Source organism: Schistocerca americana, chromosome 2 (assembly GCF_021461395.2).
Source record: "Schistocerca americana isolate TAMUIC-IGC-003095 chromosome 2, iqSchAmer2.1, whole genome shotgun sequence".
In the NCBI taxonomy this organism is placed as follows: domain Eukaryota; kingdom Metazoa; phylum Arthropoda; class Insecta; order Orthoptera; family Acrididae; genus Schistocerca; species Schistocerca americana.
The window spans coordinates 650,821,808-650,847,927 of NC_060120.1; the positions used below are offsets into that span (position 1 = coordinate 650,821,808).

General features: G+C 40.2%; 1 protein-coding gene across 1 annotated transcript in view; it reads right to left on the reverse strand.

Moving 5' to 3' along the window:
• LOC124596118 (nudC domain-containing protein 3-like) overlaps nt 1-18,010 on the reverse strand; it is a 76,469-nt gene extending 58,459 nt beyond the window's left edge. The window contains exons 1-3 of the mRNA XM_047135133.1: nt 17,849-18,010; nt 17,639-17,758; nt 2,842-2,985 (exon numbers count right to left, since the gene is read on the reverse strand). Of these exons, the coding sequence (XP_046991089.1) occupies nt 2,842-2,985; nt 17,639-17,758; nt 17,849-17,946 (362 nt within the window). The 5' untranslated portion in view covers nt 17,947-18,010. The remainder of the gene's footprint in view (nt 1-2,841; nt 2,986-17,638; nt 17,759-17,848) is intronic.
• Nucleotides 18,011-26,120: the final 8,110 nt, after the last annotated feature.

Here is a 26,120-nt window from a genome sequence, read left to right on the forward strand (position 1 = left end):
ATTCTGATAGAGAAGCGATTTGAACACTTAAAGTCATTCTATCAGTTGATACCCATTGACTGTACTGAAACACCTCATCAGGATCATAGTACTCAATTTCATTTTCTAAGTGGGTTTGAAGCAATGAAATGGTAGGGCATTTTTCACACGGATGAAGCATACAGGCTCGGTTATTTATACCGCATGTTACTATTTTAATTAGATCTTGGTGTGTTTCTTTAATAGAAATGGAATTTAGAAGCAGTTTAATGTTTTGGTGGTAAATGCACACACATACAGTATGTGTTCCTGATGATCCTACAAGTATACACTGTTTTGGTCAAAGAGAAGCAAATTTTGAGAATCCCACTTTGTCTTTGGGATACTTATTTTTTATAGAGAGAATACAGTTCAGTTAAATTACTTAAAACAAGATGCTTTTGCTCACAGGTATTTTTGCTGGTCCTCACTTTGTCTTTTTTCCCAGACATTATTCTTGTGTTTTCGTCATCCAAATAAAAACACACTACTTTTTGCACTGTATCATGTGGCAATGTCTTTCCTCTTTTCTGCTGAGCCATCGATAAAATACCTTTCTCCATTAAAAGAGCTCTTATTTGTCATACCAAATATTCAGAAACCTGAAATTTCGACTGACTTTCTGTCGAGACCAAGTTGGCGACACAAGAGTAAGTAACTGAATTTTTTCATGATTATTTGCATATTCAATTTTCTGTTTGATTTTGTCCACGAGTTCATCATTATGATGTTTTGCCTTTTCTTCCAGTTCTGTTCAATCACTGTCAGGGATACAGCTTGCATCAGCAGCCATCTCAACTTAATATGTATATGAAATTTTAGTTTGCAGAGCCCAGCTGCTGATTCCAATTTTCGTTTGGCCGCTGCAAACTGACTATGCCGAGCAACTGAATGCAGCTTTGCACGAGATATTCCTAAGTTAGTTAAGCTATTATTCAGCACAGATTTTTCAGGAGTCTGCACCTTCATATTACTCTCATTTATATAGTCTGGTGACGAGTCGTCACTTGCTTTTTTTTCCATTAGTAAGCTTGATACAGGTCGAGCACATTTTCTCCCCAAGAATAACACTAAAGCCTTTAATTGAAGATCTCTGCCTTTTCTAAACTAATCTCATGCAATCCAGATGAAACACATCATTTATGGCACTTGAAGAGATCACAGCAAATGTTCTTATGTAGAGAGAATCTGTGCAGGTACCTGTTTGTGTTTTCTTTTTGTGTTTAAGACACACACACACACACACACACACACACACACACACACACACGAAACACTTAAATCACAGTATGAATGACTTGCTTCACCATGATAAAAGTTCTTGTTCTTCACTGGTCAGTTCATTCACACAAGTCAGGACATTATCACATATATCTTGCAGATATTGCCCAAGAAAACACTGCCTACTCGTACTTTCCATACTGCTTCAGTCTTAAATCAATATTTGTCACAAATAATTCAAAAAGATGATTGGTGTAACCTAAAAAGTAATTAAATAATGAAAAATCATTCTATCCCATTGCTTCATTTCAAAAGTATTTCACATTATTATTGTAACATTAGGGGACTTACTTCTGTTTTGGAATGAACAATTAAAAACCGAAACAACTGAATTTTAACCAATAACTGACTCTGGGTAAAACTCACTACAAGAGCTCAGAACTCCATGCTCAGTGAAAATGACTCAGAACAAAGGAACTGGATGACGCAATACATGTAGTGGCAATAAAACAGTGTTCTCAGATATGATTTGTTCTTAGGGAAGTCCAATGTAGCCAACTTCAACAATTTAGTGGCAACATGGTAGCCATGAATCAGCGACTTCAATACTTCTTTTATAATAACGTCGTTTTTCGCACTTCCTATTATTTCTACAAACTGATTCTTTTTGTGTGACGTAACAGACTATTTATAATAATGTTGTAAATTTTTCAAAGGAACCTATGGGGGGGGGGGGGGGGGGGAGGGGGGGCAATACCTTAAAAAAATTATAATGTCCATGCATGGATTTTGTTTAAAAGGGCCATTACGCGTAAGGGCCACGAAGGTAAGTTATGGGATATTAGGGCTCATACAGAGGCATACAGACATCCATTTTTTATTCACTACATTTGCGAGTGGAACAGGAAAGGAAATGACTAGTAGAGGTACAGGGTACCCACTGCCATGCATCATATGGTGGCTTGCGAAGTATCGATGTGATGTGCAGTGATGAGATGTTTTAAGTGGCAGATTTCCACCTGGTGGCCAAAATTTGAACTAATATTTTCCCTGCCTAAATTGGTTCCAATTAATGCATTAGCGTTTCTACCAAGATTTGCTGCCATATGACAATTACAGCCCACACTGGACCTCTCTGAGTAACTGCACTTTGGTTGTAACCACCTAGTACATTACAACTAACCCATTCAACAATTTTTCAAAAGTTCTGAAATTAACTACCTAAAATAGCTTGTTTTTCTCCTGGTTCAGATTTTCATTTGCTGATTATACAGATTCAGATTTGGCAAAACAACTTCCAATGAACATTTGGATGGTAAGATTTTTCATCACAGCCTAATTTCTGCTTTGCACTTTGGACTTTATGTACCTGGATTCCCCTTATGATTTCAGGTTACAATACAAAAATTTGTATTTTTGTTGGTTATACGTGTATAATTAAATGCCGAGCACATGCAGCATGATACAGACAATATATATTATGTAATACTCAATAATTATGTTCCTTACAATGGAAACAGAAATTCTCTTGCTTTTGAAACAACTACAAAAAAGAACAAATACAAGATGGTGGATTCATACCCATTTGGTATCCATTTTTACCTTGGAGTATCAACAGCCATTTCACTTCTTTCACTAGCTCCAGTCTTCTTCTTTCGGGAAACAGCTTTCAGTATTCGGCGATTACCAGGTGCTAGGCTGTCATCACCAACCTCATATTCTTGTGCTACTGGCAAATCATCTCCACTAAGAAATTAACACAAGAAAAATTAATAAAATGAAATTTGTATCACAAAAAAGTAAGTAATGTATACTAAAAAAAATATAACATTCATTTCTGTTGGGATGGAACAACTGAAACACAAAATACATGAGAAACAAATATCAAATATTATGTAGCTACTGATTAATAGTACAGCCAAATTAATGATACTGTAAATTGAAAATTTGGTGTTTCAATCTCTCCCACAAAACACTCTAGCATATCATTATCAAATGCCTGTACTTCCAATACTGAATGCACTTGGACAAATTTACAAAAATCCTACAACACTGGATTGCATCTACAGTTTTCTTTAGTTATCACCATTTTCACAGTTTTTGAGTAATAAATTTGACAAAAGGTGTTTTGTATTAAAACTAATTCATTACAAAGTGAAAAAAAATTACACCACACTATGGTCTACACGCCTGATTTTGTTCAAATCTGGTATGCAGGTTACGGGTGCAGAAATGATGCTGTGATATTTCAAAAATGTTAGCACTGTTTGAAGTGCTGCTATTCAGTGGGTAATTGTGGTAAAGCTATAAAATAAGGCAAGACAACTGAACAGTTTGCATTGTGCACATTCTGTAAGTTTCATGTTATCTGTCTCATTAATATTGCTCCAAGTAGTGCTCAAAGTCGTCAAAAATTTTGTTGTGAAAAATCTTCTCTCAAGCTGATGTAGCTTAATGTAGTAGGTTTACAAACTTCTCCTTTTGTAATCTTATGGCCAGGTTGCTTGTTTATGAAACCTGTAAGTTCCAAACTTTTGGGTCCATAGTTTTTGAGAGAGACAAGAATGAAGTTGCCCAAAAACAAATTTGCTGGCAGAGGAAGTGATTTTTAACCCTTGAGTCTCAGAAGGGGCACCTGATCCACAGCAGCATTAATTACCTTCTGAAAGAGCATCTTTTTCTTTACAAAACATAAAATTTTGAGATATGGTTTTTCCCTGATCGTCTACAACTATCCTGTAAAATTTCTCATGCAAATGACAATTCAGTCATTCCAGAGGAATACAGAGATAAGAGATGAAAAATTAACTTTTAGCAAATGTAATCCTCTTACAAAATTGTTAAGGCCTTCGTGGCCACTTGTTGACAAACTGGATGTTGCTTCAGTCTTAGGTTCTTCAGGCGACGTTCATCTGATGATATTTCTGATGTTTTGCCAGCACGAGTGGCTGGCATTGTCACAGTTTCACCCTCCATTGCTGGTGGTGGACTGGAGCATGGCTAATGGCCACAAACTATATGTACATGGTGCGCCAACATCCAAGGGCTTCTCCGCATTCATTTCCAGTGCGGCTCTCTTGCTACCTGCAACGGTCATTCGCTGCAGCATGGAAAGCCAGATCCGTTTACCTTGAGGCTTTCTTCTTTCTTGTTGAAGGTATTCTCGAGTTGATTGACTTCTATAGCTTCTCTGAACAAGCGGATGTAATAATTCCTCTGTACAGCCGAAATTTCAATGTCAGCGAATTTTACAATGTGGTCTGTCTAACAAAGCACGTGCTCTGTCACAGCAGATTTCTCCACCTGCCCCAACCTGCAATGTCGCTTATGTTCTGCGATACCGGTGTTGACTGCTCGTACAGTCATTCCAACTTCTCCGTGTGGTATGCAGTATATTCCCGACATTGCAAGTGGGCCCCTTTGTTCTTTTCCTATCTGGGACACTCTTTGATCTTCTTTGTCAGTTTGTAAATAGTCTTTACACCGTGTGTGCGCAACATACAGACTAATCTGTCTGTCACTCTGGGAACATATGGCAGAAAGGTCATATCAACATTTCTTTTTCTGATTTGTCACTTCACCAAGTGTTTGGCTCTGTTATACTTCTCATACATCTTGTGGAGTGCCCATTGCTCCTCAGAACACTTTCCAAGTGTTTTATTTCACGTCTGAGGTGCTGCAGCTCACATATTCGCATTGCTCGCATGGTGAGTGTGGTGGCACGGCCAGACACCACACTTGCTAGGTGGTAGTTTTAAATCGGTCGCGGTCCATTAGTATATGTCGGACCCGCGTGTCGCCACTGTGTGATCGCAGACCGAGCGCCACCACAAGGCAGGTCTCGAGATACGGACTAGGACTCGCCCCAGTTGTACGGACGACGTAGCTAGCGATGCACACTGACGAAGCCTCGCTCATTTGCAGAGCAGATAGTTAGAATAGCCTTCAGCTAAGTTAATGGCTACGACCTAGCAAGGCGCCATTAGTAACATTGCATGTATCTAAAGAGTCTCACTTGTATCGCCACAATCTCCAGATGTACCAAAAAGGATGGATTAAAGTTAAGTATTCCAGAAGCTACGTACTTTTCTTTATAGCATTCATTATGTATCCTGTTTCAGACCTCACGCCCATCTGCGTGAGCGTAGCGCGTGCCTTTCGGCTTCCTCTCATTGTGTCTAGGCTGTCTTGTCTAGACACAACAATGAGCATATAATTATGCCTCTTTTTCTGGCTCGGGTAGTGATTTGAAAGTTTGTGCAGATATTAGTCCGTGTGTGTCAGTTTTCAGTACACACTGTGTCCCAGGCTTTCATCATCCTGTGTGACGAGTACATATAGAAATGGTAGTTTTTTGTCCTTTTCTACTTTCATGGTAAATTTTATGTTTGCAAGGAGTCTGTTCAAATTTCTTAGGAAATCACTGAGCTGTCCTTAACCATGACTCCACATGACGAAGGTATCATCAACGTACCTGTACCCCACCTTAGGTTTACAAGGTGCCAAGTCTAGTGCCAGTGCTCGAAATGTTCCATGAAGAAGTCGGCAATTATTGGACTAAGACAACTACCCATGGCGACGCCTTCCAGCTGTTTGTAGAAGTTGCCATTCCACATGAAGTAGCTCCTGGTGAGACATTTATGAAAGAGATTTGTGATATATTGTCAGAAAATGGAACTGATGAGCTCCGAAGAGTCAGTGAGTGGCACTTTTGTAAACAAAGAAACAACAACAAAACTGACCAGGATGTCATTCGGTGTAAGTTTTAGTTTATCCCCTTATACATCAAATTGATGCTTAAGCTCTACATTTTATTGTTTGCTATAGATTTCTCCCAGAAACAAGTGTCTGTGGGAGTGTAGTTTGTTACAGGTGGGTTCACCAAAAAACAAAAATCCAGAAATGTTTTGATGGTGGCTGCCACATTTCCTGACTGCCCTCGAATTTTTGAAGAAGCAGATGATGCAAGAATCACTAAATACAAGATACTGCATGAATATTGAAACATTAACATTTTTCTTGGGCACATAATTATATTTATTTTTAGTTTATATATTTCCCAATGTATCCAACATTCGTAAGTTTTCAATCTTTCAGACTCACATTACACAAGAAAAAGTTAACAAACTCTGAAAATTTAATCAAATTATTGATTTGAATAGATGCTAGATTCAGCAACCAGGGAGGATCTGCCTAGTATTCTTTGACAGTTGTCGATTGTTGATGATATTCAGAACAGTGTTTCATGCGATCATAATCCATAAGCACAGGTTAGGTTTCCTCCGCAGATGAACATTCGTTCACAGTGCACTCCTATGACCGTTACTGTGGTGCTGTGTGCAACGCCACCATTACCGCAACATGTAACATGTTTGAATCAGCCATCCTCCGCACCTGTTATGACTCGCATGAATACCAGCTAAGGACATATCATTAATAGTGCTCCACGGGCATTCTCCAGGACTTCTTCGTAGGCGGTTGACCGTAATAGTGCGTGTTCAATATACGGGTCAGCACCTGCTGCTAGTGCTGTACAACCGATGGACGCATACCCCCCCACCCCTATCCAGTGACGTACATCACTGAACAACAAACTTTTCTATGAAGTTGAACAATTCCGCCTGTTCATTCCATGGTACCACCTGTGCCTAATGCGATGGCCTTCCGCGATACAACAGGTATGCTCAGCGATCACACACATGGCAATTGTGGCAAAAGTGGTTTTGCCCCCCCCCCTGCCCCCCCCCCCCCCCCCAGTGTTACATATGTTTTCTCTGCGGGACCACCTCCTGCGCCGGACTGCCATCCTACCATTCCCTGGCCGGAACGGGATTTCGCGGCTCTCAAAGACAATTCGGTGTTCGCGGAAGTTCCTAATTCTCCTCTTTCTTCCCCCTGGACACCACTGAAGTTACCGCTGTCAGAAGACAACCCCGTGACATGGTTCATCTCTGTAGAGCACATCTTCAAGCTACACCAAGTTTACTATGACAACTCCAGGTTCCTCTGTCTCATGAGACACCTTCACGACCACTCAGACCTGATCTGTGACCTGCTCCTGCCTCTGCCACTGGCTCCGAAGCATGACTTCGCCAAGAAAATGATTATAGAACACCTTGCCTGTTCCCCCCAGGAGCTCATACTAAAAATTTTATATGAAGAACACCTTAGGGACCAGACACTGTCACAGCTCTGGCACCTCCTACGGTTGCTGGTCCATGAGTAAACTATGCAGGATACAGTGCTCTGGGCAGTGTCGTCTGCTAAGTTACCCACCAATCTCCAGAAACAACTGCTACAACATTCCTTCGAATAGATCAGATCACGCTTACGGATCGCCGATCAGTTGTACTCTCTCCTGAGAGAGTGCCAACCTCTGCATTCTCTGCCACAGGTTGGTACGCCTGCACCAGAGTTCCACCCGTTTGCTGGTAGGAGCAGGACCCGTTCCACTGCTCTGTCCTTCACAACACCCGGCAACCTGCGCTCACACTCTTCACTCTCCGAACATTCCCGAATCACGCACACCCTGTATGTGCCAGTATACCTACCCGAAGCAATCGATGATGACCAGCCACCCCCTCTTGCTAATTCTCCACCTCTGCCACATCCAGCTCACCCATACTGCTGGTATCACAAGATCTTCGGCGACTGAGCACAGAAGTGTAAGTCACCTTGCCAGCACCCAAACACTGTCCGCAGGGCACAGTAGACGCCGAACCCTGCGGGGTCAGACAGGCGTCCCCTATGCTGCATAACGTACATTCCCCCATTTTTCCCAACGGCCGCTCGTATGCAACAACATTTCTTCTAAACTCAATTTTTTGGTCGACACAGGTGCGGACATATCTATAATCCCTCTACCTGCATCTTCTCCATCGACTTGGCTCCTCTGAGCAATCAACACTTTGATCCTAAAAACTTCAGTCTCAGTCAATGTTTCGTCTGGACTTTTTACATAGCTGACAGATGAGCCAATTATAGGGAAGGATTTCTTGTCACATCAAAAACTTTCTCCGAACACCTTTCAGAGCACGGTGCTGCACCACCCTCTGAACACAAACATACAGTGTGCTCGCCTTTTGCTTTATCGCTCAAGTGTTCTTGCAACGAATAATTTGGTGCACGAGTGTTCCACCCTTGTGGGTGACATTCTGAGGAGTGTGAATGGTTTACCGTCGGAGTGCGGGTCCGTGATGAAAATCCATGGGGACAACAGCGAGCTCCAATGCCGCATTTCGCTCACCTCCAGCGAGCTTGCCTCAGCCTCCATTCAGCTGTAGAACCTGCAAGTCACAACACCAGCAACAGGACAAGTTTCTTCCACCAGCTCCAGCCCGGCTGCTTCTCAAGTCAGCTCTACAAAACATTTTGCGTGTGATGAACCAGTTTCTTCGGCAGGCACCCACACCGTGCCGGTCCCTCCCTGTGTCATGTGTACCGATCAGTGTGCCCAAATGCCAACCCCACCGTCACACATGCGACACGCCCACCTCCTCTGCACAAACTGACACACCTCGTATTGATAAATAATCCCCCTCTCCTGCGCACCAGCCACGTGACTCAGGCAACACCTCTGTTTCTCGCACCCACCCAGCGCTGCTCGTGCTCACGCCGGCTTTCGTGCACACTAGTGACAGTCGATGTTTACCAAGTGTTCCTGCTCACCACTCACTGCGCTCGCTACTGATCTCCCAGCATTTGCGCACATCACGTGCATGAGTCAAATATGTCACTTTTGCACTGCCATTCCCTACTCACTTCAATGGTCATATTTCGACCCATGGGTGTACTCCCCACATGACAGATGCTTTTGTTAACCAGGAACACCCTTGTGTGCAGTATTCAATATTCGCCGTCATGGACGGGACAGTGCATAAGATAGTTACTACTGTCGGCAACCTATCTGACAAAGTTGGACGCCTCAACCCTATTAAATTACATGCGGCATGACAGCAAATTAATGATCTTATCTGCAGGTATACTACAGCTGTCAGACAGTAATTGGTCATCGCCTATTCACCTCACTACCAAACACGATGGCCCATTTCGCATGTGTGGGGACTGCGGGCGTTTAAACTTGAGGACCATAATAGATAATTACCCAATGCCAAACATCAATAACTTCACCCACATGTTATCAGATGCTTCCATCTTCATTGTAATTGACTAAACACGCCTGCCACTAGGCACCTGCGGTACGGGAGGGCATACCCAAGGTGCAATTATCACCATGCTAGGTTTGTTCCAGTACCATTACATGCCTAGATGTGGCAACGATTTATTGACTCCATCCTATGAAAGTTTGAGTTTTGTTTCGCATACCTGGACAAAATACTCATTTTCAGTGAAACAACAGAGGAGCAGGGCAAGCATCACTTATCCATGGTAGTGAAGACTTTAGAGTCGAATGGTGTTGAAGTCAACGGAGATAAGTTACAATTATGGCAGATGTCTCTAACCCTCCTCAGCTACACAGCATCTGTTGACAATATACAACCTCCAAAAGCTCATGTGCAGGCCATTTCGTCTATTTCACCCTCTTCGACTTACAAAGAACTGCTCCGATTCCTTGGCACCATCAACTACTATCACAATCACTTGCCCTCATCGTTTGCAGTACAAGCTGCTCTCACGGATGCACTGTCAGGCAAGCAAACCTCAGGAATCCGACCCATCTGTTGGACTGACCCCATGCTCAAAGCCTTTGAGGCACTAAAGGTTTAACACCTCACCCCTGCATGTCTTCTCAAAAAAAGAAATACTCTGCAGGGAGCTTCTGGTCATCTACTAAGTTGTTAAACATTTCCACCCCGATGTTGAAGGATGCACATTCTATATCCTCACGGACCACAAATCACTTGCGAATGCCTTCCGAAACCCTCCGGAGGACCCGCCCCCTCAACGTTTCTTCCATTTCGACTTGGTGTCTCAGTTTATGACAGATTTCAGCTACATCAAGGGCACGGATAATATTGTTGTCAATTTTTTCTCATGCATCATCAACGCAGTGTCCAACGGTATCAATTTGTCTAATCTAGCTACACTTCAGGCAACAGACGAGGGCACCCAAGCACTGCTTGCAGACCCGACCACTTCACTCATGTTCACCAAGGCACGATTCCCCAGTGTTGCCAACAATGTCTGACGCGATTCTTCAACTAGGGTCTTAAACCTGGTGTTACCAGCTTCCTTAGCCTTCAAGCTTTCAATGCCTTACACAACCTTTAATACCCGGGCATTCGTGCCTCTATCTGACTCACTACCGAGCACTTTATCTGGAAAAATATCAAAGAAGACTGACAGATGGGCTCGCAATTGTATCCCTTGCCAGCACAACAAAGTTGGCCACCATACTGCCTCCCCCCCACCCCCCCACTGGATAAATTCTGCGTTCCTACAGGATGTTTCAGACACGCCCTTATCAATCTCACTGGCCCCCTTCTGCCATCAGAAGGTTTTAGATATGTCCTATCTTCTACTGACCACTTGTCCCAATGGGTGTTAGCTATACCTTTGCTGAACATCATGGCCAAGATGGTAGCCAAAGGTTTTGTCTCCTCTTGGATCACACGAATCGGCTGCCCAGCCACAATCACAATCAACCAAGGCCGGCAATTCGAGCCATCCCTGTTTGCTTTCTGTGATGCATGTGCAGAATCAACACCACCTATAACTGCCTTTGGTCGGAAGCTCAACCTGGGGTCATTTTTGGGTTGAGATCAATGCACAAACTAGACATCCAGGGCACCAATTCAGGGATGGTTTATGGGGAGAACCCCATCCTGCCAGGTGAACTGATCCAGCCCATGGCTCAGGAAGACTTCCCCCTCCCAAACTTCACTAGCCCCTTGCATACGAATTTCAAATACATACGCCTCTATCCACTGGTTAGCCATAGCCCGCTCGCCTCCTATGTGCCCACTTCTCTTCAGAACTGTTACCACATCATGTTACAGGACGACACCGTATGCCAACCTTTACAGTCCCCTTCAATGTTCTGCAACATGGGGATTCAACATACGACACTCTCATCAAGGACATGCCACAAACAGTTTCACTGCATCTAGTCAAACCTGCAATTGTGGATTCTGATTCTCTGGCATCGGGCTCTCCCGACACGGCTGACGAACTAGGGCCCCGTCATGTTTCGGACTCCTTGAATGGTATGGCACAAGTGACTCAGGCACATGGTCCCTCACCAGTGTCCAGCCCTAGCGACTATCCTTTTGCTGATCTCCCAGACAGTTCAAGTGACTTTCCATTCGCAGGTTTTTCAACCCACATGACTCACGCCGAGGTCGACCCTCCTACGATCGCGTTTCATGTTGTAGTTCTGACACACCGCGTGGAGGACATCTCACTGGTAGTACATAACGGCCACATCCTCGTCCTTCTGATGGACTCAAACCCTCTGTTATCACACGAGTACCTGGAAGTCGAGGCACTACAGTGTTTCGCCCTCCCTCAACAAGGCAACCCCGCCCTCCTACACGACTTCATCTCTCCACTCAGCGAGATTTGCATCGTCTCTCCGCACTTCAGTTCTTCTCCGCACTTCGGCCAACTGGCTTTCTCTCGAGCCGGCTGTCGCCTCACCAGACCACGCCATCTGCAGGACCTACCACTGTGTTCCAACACCGACTTCATCACTGGCCAACCTGATGGAGGTACCAATCATCCAGCTTGTGGAGCCCAGGATGCGCTTGAATACAACGGAGATGCTATCCCCCCTCCCCCCCCCAGGACAAATCCCATATATTCTGCACTGTGGTGTGGGGTGGGCAGTTTATATAAACATCAACTCACAAACGAGGACTCTCTCTCTGCTCAAGAGTTCTTTGGATGAAAATTTTGAGATAACCCAGTCTGTTTATGTGACTCCTTATACATACACTTGTAGATGCTTGTACCTAAATGTAAATCTGTATCAAAATATAAAGTGGATGTGTCTGATTTCGGGACAGTATTCCATCACATTCCCACAACACTATTAGCAATTGGTACTGTGAACTCCATTGTAAGCCATAGCTATCCCTCTTTCAAAGCTGTTATTAGAGCAGCAATGTCCCAAAGGCGAAGACTGCAAACATCTACAACTATATGGTTACACAAAAACAGTTTTATACGTATCACCAAGGAGATCTATATGTTCTCACAAAGACATACTTCCCCCCACACAAACAACATCTTACCTGTAAACAATTCTTAACAAATATTTGATGAATGACAAGACATTCAGTTCTAACTAATATTAATAAGGAAATCAATTACAGCTTTCAAGGTCACACTCTTCTTCTGATGAAACCTCCAGCATTCATTATTCAACCATAACACGTTTCTGATAGCTGGAGATAAAGTAACCTTTAGCTGAAATGTGTCAGTCACATTATTGAAATGTCATTCCATCAGTTCTTGGCTAATCATTTTAGATGACAAATCTGTAGTTAGGAATCGTTGTCACAATGTGAGAACAAAAAGATGACCATTTAATCATGCGGCAGCTATGTTAGAGCACTCATGTGCCAATAATTGTCTATTACACTCAATTAAGTTGGATACGGTAGTGGACATTGTCACTCCAATGGCAATAGCATCACATGGTTATTTCCGCTCTATGCATCCTAGTCCACTGAGGTAGCTTCATTATACCTCAGGAATAATCATGGGGAAACTATTACATAGCCTATATATGATTAGGTGAATTTGGGGGGGAAAAAAATTGTAAAATTAAGAAAATAAGATACTTTGTTTCTCCCAGGTTTAAAGAAAACCTGTGAACAAATTAGCACAAATTTCTACCAATCAGAATGAGGATGGCAGGGGATTTAAAACATTATACAGATTGTTTTCTTATAGTGTTCATTTAGTTTTTAGACCCTTTTCCTGCTGTCACTGACCTGAGATAAGGACGTGTGAACAGAGGCAATACCAAATGTCCGGTCAGGTAATTGTATGCATGACCTAGTACATTTTTGCATATTAGATGTATCATTAAGTGTTTCTGCGAACAAAGAATCACAGGATGTGATTTGCATATTACGTGTTAAAGTTAAATCTACGTACATACGTAGCCAATGGTATCACATACACACATCTGCAGATCGTTTGCAACTGACTTTAAGATTTTGCAATAGGAGCTAATCATATGATAAGTTGTTTCTTCTTTTGAGTACAATGTAAAAACATTACCATAAAATGGGGTTACTTGAAACAATCTGCAATTATTTTGTCTTTAATGTTGGCATCATAGTGTGAGTAATATCACTGTTGGTTTTGTGTGCGATTCTGAACAAGCATATGATGAGCAGTAGTTAAGCCAAGAAACTGAAGTAAATGAATGAGGTTACTATACACTAGATATCGTTTGTGTTGTTGACCCGTCATACTTCTTATTTCTTTATATCATTTTCCTTATGCTTATCAACTGAAAATAGTGAATTGAAAAGACTTCCATACAGTATGACTATAATCTTGCACTAATAGTAAATCTCTTGCCTCAGAGAAGTATCAGCAGGCAGTGTCTGTGAAATCCATAACGCTATGGTCAGTATAAGGAAACAACCAGTATAATGTTTAAAATGCCCCGCCAGCCTAGTTCTATTTTGTAGATCTTGGAAACAGTCTGCATTCTGTCATTGCTGTTTAAAAGACTGCGAGAAAAAATGGGTCAATGGAGGCATTCAATCCCACCTCCCGGCTTTGACCCATGACATAAGGATGTTGTGTTGTGACATCATGACAGCACAGAGATTAGTTTATGAGTATGTTGTGTTTGTAGATGTCTTGTTGCAGTTGGTGGTGTCCCCTGGTGATGTGTGTATAGTGTGTGTGTATATGTGGTGTATTGGGTTCATTTAGGTGTTGGTGCTTGAAGTGTGCATTTATTGGTCATGACTGATATAGAAGAACGGAAATTAAATGGTTCAAATGCCTCTGAGCACTATGGGGCTTAACAGCTGTGGTCATCGGTCCCCTAGAACTTAGAACTACTTAAACCTAACTAACCTAAGGACATCACACACATCCATGCCCGAGGCAGGATTCGAACCTGCGACTGTAGCAGTTGCGCGGTTCCGGACTGCGCGCCTAGTACTGCGAGACCACCCCGGCCGGTAACGTAAATTAGTGTCAGTGAGTTAAGAATTAGGTTTCCATTGTGTTTATGTCATTGCGGTGTTGTTTGATGTTGTTGGTTTGTTGTGCGGTAAGTCATTTAATTCAATTTGTGGCTTCTTTTGTTAGGTATGGATATGACTTCTAAGTTTAATAGTACACATCTGCGGGCTGAAATGGGGGCGACATGTTGTCCATCATTAAGTTTCTGCAACTTTTTGGGCTTGTGGCAGAGATAGTGAAAAACGGCGTATGCAAGGAGAATATGTGAGTTGGGTTGTGTGTGTGCTGACCTGGTGTGCAGCGCCAAAACTTTTTTGTGGTAAGTAGTAGTCATTTGGGTCTATTGTTCGCATGTTATGATATTCGGTGGGGGTTTCATGTGTTGTGGGGTCATTGTTATTTACGGCATATGTTGGTAGTTGACTTATGTATCATAGGGGAAGGGCTTGATTTCAATTTTTTTGGTATCGTCAGTTGTATTTGAGCTATATAGATCATGGGAAGTGATCGATTCCAATTTTTTGTTGTAGCTATGTGTGTTTTGGTGTCGTGAGCTGTTGTTCAGCTATATAGGTCAAGAGAAGTGCTTGATTCCAATGTGATATGGTTGAGCTATGTAGATGAAGGGAAGTGACCGATTCCTGTTGATATTGTATTTGGGAATTTTGTAATGCTTTTATGTCGTCATTTTGTGTGATTTGGGATCGTGGTGTGTGTCTGTATGCGTTTATATTTAGTTTGTCCCCACCAAAAAACCCCCAATTTCCTGCACTGGTCCAGTTATTTTGATTACAGTTTTGGAGGGAGATGTGTTTGTTGTGTTTATGTAATGATGTCATAGGCGCCATATTGGAGATGTTGAGAATGGTCATTGACATCATAGGCGCCATATTGGAGAATTTGAGAACGGTTGTTTCCGCCATATTGGAGAAGTTGAGAATGGTCGTTTCCGCCATGTTGGTGGCACCATGGGTCAAAGCAGACGGGTGGAATCGGACACTTCTGTAATCCTGAAAAAAGTAAAACATGACATTTTTGCTTTTCAAATGATTTCTTTTTCATAATCACCACATCATTATAGCCTATGTGATAGCAAGTTTTTTTTTAACACACAAAACACTACGTGCTCCATTTATAATTGAAATATAACGAGCTCGCCTCCGTGACTGACGAGCGCACAGAACAGAAATATCCCTTTTATACTACTACCACTGGACTGACAATATGTACTGCTACTGGTTATCCAAACTGCCACCTGGAGTGTGATAGTGACACCCTCCCCCTCTCTCGAAGTACTGATTGCGGTGACAGACTGATCTGTAGTGAAGCTCGAGGTCTAGATTAGGTTGAAAGTTGATAATTCAGCTGTCAATTTGTGAATCCAAAAAATGTAAACACACACTAAATGTTGTGATAACATGTTGATCCGTACTGTAGTCTGATGTCTACATTCGCACCACATTTAACGCACTTGCACACTTTTTGTTATAAATATTAAAACTGGGATGTAAATTTGGAAAATTTATATTATACAATGGATAAGTCTTTGATATGTATTATGGAACATATTATGTTTGAAAATCACACACAAACTACAAGAATGGAAGGGGTAGTGTTTGCTGCGTAGCTTTTAGCCAACTTTCAGAGTAAATTTTTACTCTGCAGCAGAGTGTGCATTGATATGAAACTTCCTGGCAGATTAAAGGTGTGTGGCAGACTGGCACTTACGCCCAGGACCTTTGCCTTTAGCAGCCAAGTGCTCTACCACGATTCATGTCCCACTTACGCACACAGTTTTAATCTGCCATGAAGTTTTGGTGAACTGTTTCCTCTCACACTCACAGCAAAACAACTCTCAAACGTGCAACTGTCTGCCATACGTGGATGAAAAGCAATGAACAAAAATGATCAACCGTAGTCACACTGTCAATTTATCTACTTCAGGAAGGCAACATTCATCACATACAATTTATATAAATTTCAGGCACCACACCTTTGTACTGGCACTTACACTAAGAATTTGTTATTAAGGAAGTCAAATAATTTGTACAAAAATGGCCACAAACAAGTATCATTGGAAACCACAAATTTGTTGAAACTGGAAGCTCGCTCTTGTTATATATCTTGTAGATAATTTCAGTCACATTTACTACGGGGGCAGGACAGAACCCAAACACATTTAAATGAGAAAGCATTGTCCACACAATTCATGCACAAATCACGCCACTTGTAAAGCACTCTCCCAATTCAACTGATGGTTGTATGTTATGGAACTAGTAGAACCTGAAAGGCATATGGTGAATCATGTTTGTTTATTTCACAAACTATTCTCCACACAAAATTTTTGGTTCTGATATCAGGGCTAATTGGTATGATCTAGCAAAAGTTTCACAAGACCATGCCCCTCTCCATTTATTATAGACGATGTATGGCATATATAAGCAATATGGACCAGAATGCTCAGAGATCAGCCTTGGTGATCAAATCATATTGTGCGTAATAACACTGATGTTAATAACATGCAAGAATGACTGACAAAGCAATTCCTGTCCCATAGAGTTTGCTGCCTACAGCTTCTCAAAAAAAACAAAGTTTACTGTCCACAATGAAGGTGGATGTTCAGGGCAAAGTAAAATGCAAAAGGGTAGTGGTTGCATTGTACGAGGGAGTGGGGCTGCTCCCTTTACACGGTTTCTCTTCCTACCACAGGCTACACACAAGGCAGGGCTCACTTCCCTGTTCATAACAATATCTTCCAAAACCCATGAATAAAATATTTGTGCATATTACACAGGCACAAAAATTATAGGTCCCCCTAAAGAATAGAGCCGTGGTGAAGCCCATGATACGAAATAATGAGTTTCAACTTTGACTGTATTATAAATTTGTTGCAAACAAATGTACATTAATAAAATGGTACAAATTATTAAGTTAAGAGAAATGACATTCAATTCACAAAGACGGTGTGGAATAACGAATTTCAAGAAGAGAAGTAAACATTATTCCAGTGGAAGTACAATGCGATTTATCCATAAATGCAGGGCAGTAATGTAGTAAATGGTAGACTGTTATAAACGGTAGACCAAGGTACACTAATCTTAAAGCAAGGGAAAAAAATCACACTTACTACTGATAAATTTCTCAAGTAGGCGTACTTGTGACACTGTATAATTGCACTGTAATAAAAAAAAAAAACACGTGAAGGACGCATACTCTTAGTAATTCATCAACAAATGCTATAACCCTACGGGATGTCAAGCATCGCATCATGCTTATTCACCTGTATGATACCAGTTCTGTCTCAGTGCGCTCTTGCCACTTCCTGAAAATGCCGAGAACAACTTTTTCAATGTCTTCGTGTGACGCAGGCGGCCCATCTTCTGGTCGGTAGAAATCAGTTCTGAAAACAAAACGCAGAGGACTGTGAAGATCGTTTCACGCAACTCAGTTATAAAGCACACGCCGCAGTAATACAGATTCAAAAAGCTACCGTCTCTGGAGGAATCCGAATACGCAGTCAAGAAACGAAACAGCATGTCCTAAATCTGAAAGTATTTCTCCAAGCTGACCATCGTATTTTTCACTCATCTTTCAATTTATCACGCCATACGCGGTTCTGAACACTAAACAAAACCAAAGATGTACGGTGGGGGCAATAACATTGCACAGGCGTCTAAAGCTAGCGAAATGAGGGATGCTCAACTACCGGACCTACCGATAGATGGCTCTACCAGCTGATTACTGTCGTCTGTATTGCCCGCCATATTCGAATTTGGCAAGAAGTTTCTCTCGGTCTGTGCGGTGTATAAGGAATTAAGGATTATGGAAATGGTAATTTCTTGTTCCGCTTTCAATTGTACGAAGCGATGGAGTAAGGAAGGTGACTTACCATTTCACAGGTAATAGGACTACTGATACAATACAGACTTAGTGCGTTTGCTAATTAGATGTTTTTGAACAGGTTTCCTCTAAAGCACCCAGAGCTGCTGAAGAAGTGGATTACTTCAGTGAAGCGGAAATGTTTTAATCCTACGTCTAACAGTTTTCTTTGCGGAAACCATTTCCGACAAGAGGATTACGTAGTGAGCCCCGGAACGTGGAAGAAACGTCTCAAACCCGAAGCAGTGCCATAAGTTTTTGACTTTCCGACACATTTGATGCCACCAAATAAACAGCCACGACGACATGGTGTTAGGATTGTGAGTGACAACGATGCTTCTCCATTTGAGGTAGCTAATTAATTTCCTTGCTATGTGTGTGCTTTTTACTTTTGTGAACTTATTTTGTACGGACACAAATGGGCTACATAGGTCTAAGCAATGTTGTAATACAAGTCCATATTTTTGTTTTTAGCGTCCTGTCATGGAATCCGTGCTCGATTTGCCCACTGTAGAAGCTACTGATTGCGTGGACAATGTTGTCAATGAGAATTATTGCGTGGAAAGCATGACCCATTTATCCAATGCAGAAGCTGCGAATTGTGTCGAAAACGTTAGTATAAGGATGTTTTCACACCCCCAAAGTTTTCTTATAATATTTTTTCATCATGCCTTGAGTTATTTCAATCATATATAACGAAATTATTTCTTTATTTCAGAGTGCAGTTGCTTCTTCAGTAATTGATTGTGGTATACAGTCGAAAGTAGGAATGGAAGACAAGGCGACCGAAATTTGCAATTTTTTCTCAGACATTGTGCACGAATTAAAACGTAAACTGAAGTGCGTCCGTGAAAAACTTCGAAGAAGAGAGAAGAAAGTGTTTTCCATGGATGACATCATAAGTTCATTGAAGGAGGAGGGGCATCTTCCTGAGAAGTTACATAACTTCCTCAATCATCAGAAAGGAACACAAGTGGAATTAGTGTGCAATTTAGTGAACAACTCTCTCTCATCAAAGGGTAATAGATACACAACAAATGTGAAAATGTTTGCGATGACTGTGTACTTTTATTCACCAGCAGCATATGCATACCTGCAAAAATTAATGCATCTGCCCCATAAATCATTGATTTCCAAATGGGTGGCAAGTGTAGACTGTGAACCTGGCCTCTTAAAAGATGGTTTTTAAGTTCATTGATTTGAACCAATTGTAAGGGACCAGTTCAGCGATTCATGTCTAATAGTAGACAGTATGGCAATTAGGAAGCAAGTAGTTTGGGACCAAGGAAGTAACACAGGTTTTATGGACTTTGGTGTGGAAGTGCCTCAGTCAAAAGAAGTAATAGAGGTATCTGAGGCTCTGGTTTTCATGCTTGTCTCTATTAAAGGCAAATTTAAATGCCCAATTGTATATTTATTTATCAGTGTTGTACAGGCAAATAATCAGGCCACACTGATAAAATCTGCTTTAGAGAGGCTGCACAGTTCTGGCATTAGGGTTTGGTGTGTTACATGTGATGGCTGCAAGGTAAATATAAGCACTTTATGTTCACTTGGCTGTACTTTAAATTTTTCCAAGGGTGATTTTAAAAGCCACTTTCCTTGTGGAAAAATACAATGTTCATTGTATCTTGGACATGTGTCATATGATTAAGTTAGCCAGAAACGCTCTAGCAGAAGTATCTGCTATTGAGTCTCCAACTGGCATTATTGGATGGCATTTCATTGAGCAATTGAACAAGGTACAACAAGAAGGTATGACATTTGCCAACAAACTATCAGGACAACATATAGCCTAAGTTATGTAAATAGAAAAATGAATGTTTCATTAGCTGCACAGACTTTGAGTTCTAGTGTGGCAGATAGTATGGAGTTTTTGAGGAGGGTTGGTGATCTAAATTTTAAAGGAAGTGAAAGCAACAGTAGAATTTTTGATATTATGAACTCCAGAAATCCATTAGGTAAAGGGTACAAGAGCCCCCTGAGACTTGACAACAATTCTTATTGGCTTGGTATTTTCAGAGACACTGAAAATTATATCAAAAGCTGAAAAATCATAGGTGTTCCGTTGCTGCTCCATGCAAGAAATACTTTTGCTTTTTGGATAATTTTCAATGTGCAATCAGTCAGGCACATAGCTCTGGCAAGTACGTTTTGTGTTGAATTTCCTCTGAAGTATTTGCTAACATATAAACTGTCACAAGACCACATAGAGTCCCCCCCCCATGCATTCGGTCCAGAGGTGGTTGGAACAACAATCCAAATGCATACCAGTTCAAATGTGCCATGAGAAAGTTGCTCTTGGGTAACAGTGTCACTGCAATGAATGGGAATTGCTCAAATTTTAATGTGTGTTGTTTGCCAACTGTTTGTGATTTTCATGCAAGAAAGCATGTAGCAGAAAGCGATGAAAGTGCTGCAGAAAATGAAGTAGAAAAGTGGTGTGCACTTCTTGATGATAAGATTAAGTTCTCATTTTACAAGCAAAATATACTCTATTATATTGCATGGTATGTGTCATTGCACCTTTCAAGGCAGATCACATGCAAAGACTGTCTTCACATACTGAAGCCACCAGTAGTTAAATCTGCATTAGAATGTGATGCTCTCCAAGCTTTTCCCAATATGGCCAATAAAAATGCATTTGTAAATTTTGTTAACCGGGGAAAACTGGTTAAAACAAGTGACTGTGTGTACTCTGTTGTAGAATACTCAGAGAAACTGTTTCAGATGTTTGTGATTGCTGGGGATAGGCGACAGAAATATATACAGGCCAAGATTTTTCATTGTGTTAAAAATAAATTTGTAGTTTAGCCATTTCCTGCTCTTGGTCATGATTACTATTATGAAATTGAGGACTTACATCAGACTCAACTTGTTTGTAAGATTGCATCCCTGTACTCCTGCATATGCTTAAAAACATATGGAAAAAAAGTCTGCTGAGAAAATTTTAAACAACAAATCAAGTATAAGGCAGAAGTTAAATAAACTCATATTGTTTAATCATGTATAGTGCTCAAATTGGAAAAGATTATGTAATGGGACATTCCATGCAGATGGATGTGACATTTTGACAGATTTTTTAAAACTATTTTGTCCATAGGTTTGTTGTTGTGTAATGATGAACTTCAAAGGATGAATCACATTGAAGTAAAATTAACTCTTTACATCCTGTGTAGATATTGTAACAAAATTATAATTGTTTATTATATAAGCTTATTTTAAGATGTTTGGTGTTACAAAATATGCACTTGCATTAAAAACAGGTGATTTGTGTGAAATTAATGAAAAAAATGTTCTGAGACTTATTTGACAGATGGCTTTCAGTGTGAGAAAATATTTCCCTCAATAACTATGTTAACTTGAATTTTTCACTTTAAGAAAACAGTTTAATCACAGGATGGGTGTGATCTAATGGAGTACGCAGTAGCCCTATGTTTCGTGGATAATCTGCAACATAAGAGCAATAAAATCATTACTCTGTTAATTCTTGTTGTAATACTTCCTAGAATGAACACAATGTTCCAATTAATCGTAAGCATTCTTATTACTTTAGAACCATTCTAGAATAATGGGGCCTGAGTAAGACAAAACCTAATTTTCTGAATTTTGTCTTTATTTTGCTAGGAGGTCTTCCTATTATATGTTCCTGTGTAAGGGGGGGGGGATGCAAATAATCATATAGAATTATCTTTGTAGCACCACAAAGTACAGAATACAGTGATTACAGTTACACTTGGAAATCTAGGAAATTTCAGTCTTCATGTTACATGCCTAATTTTCATCAACATTTACCTTAATTATACAGTTACACTTTTTGCTGATTTGAAGTGTGTACTACATGTTAAAAAGATTTTGTTTGGTCATAGTAATAAAAGCATTTCATTTTGTTAGTTCATATGTCCCATACGGACCTGAAATTATCAAGTTATGATGACGAAGGAAGGAATTAACATTAAGGAGTCTTACTTCACAGAAATTATGTAACAATGGTTACACTTTTTGCTAGTTAACTTTAACATAAACCATTTAGTTTTCCATTAACAGTGAAAGCAGTTGCACGAGTCACGTAAAGAACAAAGTTTCCCATAGGGAGCTAAAGTATTTTACATTTGAGTTATTGCAGACCCAAAGTATTGTGCTCTTCATATTTCTATTTAAAAAAGTTTGTAACTCATTCACAGACATTTTGGAATCTGAACATACATGTGTGTAGCAAGGTACTTTTCATGTGCCATGTGGAACCTTTAATTTTCTGGTTCAAATATAATTTATTTCATGAATTATCTTTAATACCAACCATGTCTGAATGCATTATTTACCATTTAGAAGAAGAAATATTAGTATACAGAATAACAAACCTCATGAAAAAAGCGAGAGATTGTTCAGTACAGAACTTGGAATGGCTCTTTATCAATAGCAGGTAAAAAGGCTTCTATTAAATGTTCAAATAAACCAGTCAGTACCTCTTAAGTCACCATAGAGGTGATACAGTAATAAAACAATTTACTTTTTCAGAATTTCTGCTAAGTATTGAAAGTACGAAGACCTATTCAGTTAGTATTTGCTTTACCAATAACCTGTAGTACAAGCACTCATATAAGAAGGTAATTACGGGAGTCAAGAGTTATGTTAAAATTAAAGATACTGACTGGTATTACTTGCTCACAAAATGTTGTAGTTGCTGTACAGTTTATGCTCAATGTGGTGTACCCAATGTGATTCCTGGAGGACATGATATTCTGTTATCCTATGGGAGTGCACTCGTACCACACCTATTGAAAGAAAGTTTTGCTGTGGAATAGTTGTATCAGACGTCTGTACCAGAAAACATATCTCCACTGTGACACCCTCATGTTCTTGGTATGCTATTAGCTATTATTACAGGAATACTCTTCACATGGAGAAGGGAGGGAGGGAGAGAGAGATGGGAGGAAATCATGTTCTTAGGAGGAGCAAGCTTTACAGCAGCATATGCTGTTAAAGCATAGTGAGATTTTCTTTTTCATTTCCAACATTGTACACAACTTTCTTGCACTTTTATGTTATCACATTTTCCCCTTGAGAATGGAGAAGAGACGGGGGGAAAAAAAAAATAATTAAGTGAGCTTTTATAAGAACTGAAAACTCTACTTGCGTCATTTGTTATTTTCAAAATGTTACTCTCTTTCCAAATACTGTTCTATTTCTTCAAACCAATTCTGAATTTTTCAGGTTATTACATATTATTTACTGTACATTGTCCAGCAATACTTCTGTTGTTACCGGATAGTTTGTAATTTGGCACTACCTTTGTGCCACTGGTATTGACTAGTGTACTTTTGCAGAGAAGAAAATCGACTGGACTAGAATGTGCCGTCAGTATAGGACAGATTCAGGCAATATGGAACTTTTTACACTAAATTTGCAATATAATGTCACCCTTGTCTCGCACAGATTGTAGCAGCCATTGGGGTGCCTGTCTGGCCAGCTTCTGCAGCTTTCGCTTTCAGGTTTGTTTTTTGCTTGGGCCCTATACTGACAACCAGTCATTCCAGTGATTGACACCATGTCATAAACTGGAACCAAGATTCACAAAAATAAAATTCCATGTTGTAATTCACAGTGTAATTAATTTTGCCCACTGACATGTTTTGAATTCAATTTTAAAATAAAACCATGGTACCAGTCATTGTTTGGGTGTCAGACTGGAAAATTACAGTTTTAAGACACCCCAACCTTAAAACTAAAAGCTGTGATCGATGTTATTTTCAACAAGTTCCTTCACTTTCTACATCATGGATCAGTCCAGTATCATATTATTACTAGACTTAACTTCCAAATGATGCAAGTCATGCATTTAAGAGGAGCCTTAACGTTGGCCTTTATGTTTGTCTCATGTAAATGTATTTCTTGTCTCGTATCAAAGACTGAAGCACTGTCAAACACTGGTGCTTCTACCTTATTGCTCAGTTAAAATACACCATGCCACGTACAGGCGTTAATAAAATCATGGCATTTACATTTCTGATCAAAGAGAGGGCCACATTCGTAAGTGCATGTTGCAATTAGTGTCAGCATATATGCAGATCGGTAATGCATCACTTCAGATAAAGAAAAATAACAATTTTTCCGTTTATACGTAAGTAATACTTTAATAGTTAAATTGTAATTTCTGTTGTCAGTAAAGATACCCCTAAGCAAACTATGTCACTTTTTTTTTTTTTTATTATTAAAAAGAGACGTCTTCACTGTTTTCCAAACTTGATTTTCCGAATTATACCTGTAGTTAAAAGCTTTGGGAAGTAAGGTAATTAGTTGACCTCCATTGAATCTTAAATAGTGTTTGAATATGGGCAAATAAGTACTCATAAAATTAATGGTAAACGATTTATAGGTCAGCTTCTCAAACTACCAAAACACACTCGAATTTAGGAATTTCATAGCAGAACTGTCACTGTTTTTTCTCGCTAGATCAGAAACACTTCATTATGTTGATGTGTAGATGTCTAGAACATCCAATATAAAAAAACTTATGAGGGCGCAGAACGAAAAACATTTTCATCCGTGTTTTGACACTTCGTTCTTTGCCAAATTCAGATATGGCGGACACCAGTGATTTCTAGTGAACACTCAATGATATAATCTTTTGCCGGCACGCGCTAGAGCCATCTATCGGTAGGTCTGGTAGTTGAGCATCCCTCATTTCGCTAGCTTTAGACGCCTGTTAACATTGCTACCAAAGATATCAATGTAACCAGAGACTGAAAATTTCCACAGCAAACTATAAAACAAAGGGTGTAGTTGGAATCAGGTACCGCGCCTCCACATGTTTAGAATTTATTGACAATACTTGCTTGGCAGACCTACAATATATTGAAGCGACCTCACACTGTCAATAACATTGACAAAAACTGTCAGCTGACATCGCGATTTTAAAGTGTTAAGAGTTGAAGACCCAAACAAAAGCGTGTGATGCAATTACGTTAACTGTAGCTTGCAAGTAACAGAAAACAACGAAAAAGGGGAAGTGGGTCTGAGATTGGTGGAAAAATGGAGTCACTGGTCACTCGTTAACTTACTGACTCTTTTCAGAATCAGGGACCCGAAAGATATTATACATTATTTTCTGATGAGTTCTGCATCGTACGACGCGTTATAAGTGTCGAACAAGATAAAATGAAGAAGCAAAATATGTTAATGGGAGAGGAAATCACTTTCGACGAGAGATTAAGAGTAACTTAGAGATGTCTGGCGATAGAAAGGTCATTCTAATGCTCGATGTTTAATTCTATAATATCAGCAATTAGTAAAATGATATGGAAAACTATGCAACAATTATAACTGCCTCGCAAGGCTGTGTTCAGGAAATTAACACCAAATATTTTTTTCTCTTTTGCCCTTTCGATAATTTTGTGGAACTGACACGTATTTGTCAGACATCTTACCAGTTGCAGCAGATATGCAACGTATTCTTCGAGATTGAAATGTTGTTTCAAAACTGCTATATAACACAACAATCTACACTATATTTTCGAATTAATGAAGCAATATAATTGAGAATCCTCCGTTAACCATCAAAACCGTCATGTATAATGATTACCCTTGCACAGGCCTATTAAAATTCTTTTGTGTTAAAGGGCTCCGTAAAAATTGAAAACTATGGTACGTACACAACGGCAAATTGGAAATAAAAAAAAAATAAACAGTGCACACTAACGCCTCGTGGCTGGTTCCTAAAGCTCTGTCAACATCTAAATGGAGAATATTCATATACAGATAACATTTGACCTCACATGTTCAGTATGTATTGTTAATATTGAGAATATTTTGAGATCCATCAACACTGCACATCATATTTCTAGTATTGACAATACGTCAATACGCGCACACAGATAGTCAAT